Here is a 1704-nt window from a genome sequence, read left to right on the forward strand (position 1 = left end):
GGAGTTCAGCAGAGTGGACAATATCAATTGACTGAAATATGGTGGCGTTATGATATTTGTCTCAATGCCTGATAAAAGATTACATTTTCAAAAACAGACGAAGGAAGGAAGTTGGGTTATAAGAAAATTGCTGAAATATCATTTCGTTTTTGCTGTTTTCAGGAAATGCCACCAGCTGTCTTTATAGAGGAGCCTGAACGGATGAGAGGTGCCCTGACTGTTCAGCATGAAAACATTTCTGCCGTTAACAATAATGCCGACCTCAACATTGTCGACAACTTCATACAATCTCGGTTGGAAGCACGAAAAGAACATTTACGTAGAGCTTGCTCTCGTATAGAGGTACCGAAGTCCGTGGCCAGGCAAAGAGGGCTGGAGGTGTCGCTAGCTCATGGGAAGATCAAACTGTGTGGCCTAGAAAAGGTCGGATCAACGTTTATGAAAGGCTTGCACGCCTTGGAAGAGAAAGAGGACGTAAAACCAAGTAATGTCACTGAATTTAAATCGTTTGTGATGGTTAGAGATCCGTACAAGCGTTTAATTTCTGGATACGTTGATAAAATCTTTACTCGGACCGAATGGTGGTTAAGTCACGGAAGAGATATCGTGAGAAATTTCCGCCTGCAGCCTTCTCAGAAGAGTCTTAAATGTGGATCTGATGTAACTTTCGCAGAATTTGTAAAATATTTCATTCATACTCAAGAAACCGGAAAAGAAAAAAATGGACATTTCAAGCCCATGTCTGAAGAATGTAGATTCTGTTACTTTGATTACGATTTTATTGCACATTTAGAAACTGTTGAGGACGATCTGGCTTATATTTATGAATCCATGAACGCTACTTTGAAAGGTACTCTGAACGATGAAGAAGTCACCCTCAAAGACAAGGCATCCACTGTGGTGTCTTTCAGAGACAGTGTGACCAAATGTGAGAATATGTGTACAATGCTCAGCAGAACATGGTGGTCTTTTCACGCCAGGGGTCTTATTGCTATGGACCTCCAGCTCCCCGTGAAGGGAGAAGACTGTAACACGATCACACCTCAAGAGTTCGCCGATATTGCTTGGGACGCCCACCAGCAGTCTGTGGGGAGGGTTGACGTCTCAAAACAACGGCGCCAAATGATGGCCAGTTTGTACCTTCAGTTACCGCTCTCGGACAGGCTGAAAGTACGGAAACTGCTGCAGAGAGATTTTGACCTCTTCGGTTATGAGTCTACACCTCCTGATTTATTCCCAGAACTACAAAAGAACTCTGAAAATGGGAGAGGAAGTGGGCAGAATTTGTAGGCGGTTCTTGGAGTTGGAGGCGGAAGCCCTCGAAGTTTTCTCGTAGGCAGACGAATCGGTCTTCCAAGACAACTAGGAGAGAAGAAAGTACGACAAAATATGTATTAATTACATGAGACAGTCTAAAGTTGAAATAACAAGTAATGTTCAGTTGACCGCATTCAAACCTTCTTTGTAACTTTGGAGGGCAGGACTTGATATGTTATATACTATAAATAAATCTTCAAACATTGCGTATAATGATATATGCTATATGTATATGCATAATGTTTTCATTTACACGTATGCATGTGTGTTTGCGTATGTGTATGCGTATGCGTGCACACATGACTGTGTGTATGTGAGCGTGAATGTGTGTGTGCTTGTGTGTGTGTGTGTGTGTGAGTGTGTGTGTGTGTGTGTGTGTGTGTGTGT

The 1704-nt window shown here is 42.4% G+C and overlaps 1 protein-coding gene across 2 annotated transcripts in view; it reads left to right on the forward strand.

The window, feature by feature from the left end:
* The window catches only part of LOC101848228 (carbohydrate sulfotransferase 10), an 8759-nt gene extending 7110 nt beyond the window's left edge, over window positions 1-1649 (forward strand). For both annotated transcript variants that reach the window (XM_035971746.1, XM_035971747.1), the window contains exon 4: window positions 163-1649. In XM_035971746.1, coding sequence (XP_035827639.1) covers window positions 163-1290 — 1128 coding nt within the window. In that variant the 3' untranslated portion in view covers window positions 1291-1649. The remainder of the gene's footprint in view (window positions 1-162) is intronic.
* The last annotated feature ends 55 nt before the right edge of the window (window positions 1650-1704 follow it).

Source organism: Aplysia californica, unplaced genomic scaffold (genome assembly GCF_000002075.1).
Source record: "Aplysia californica isolate F4 #8 unplaced genomic scaffold, AplCal3.0 scaffold00490, whole genome shotgun sequence".
NCBI lineage: Eukaryota > Metazoa > Mollusca > Gastropoda > Aplysiida > Aplysiidae > Aplysia > Aplysia californica.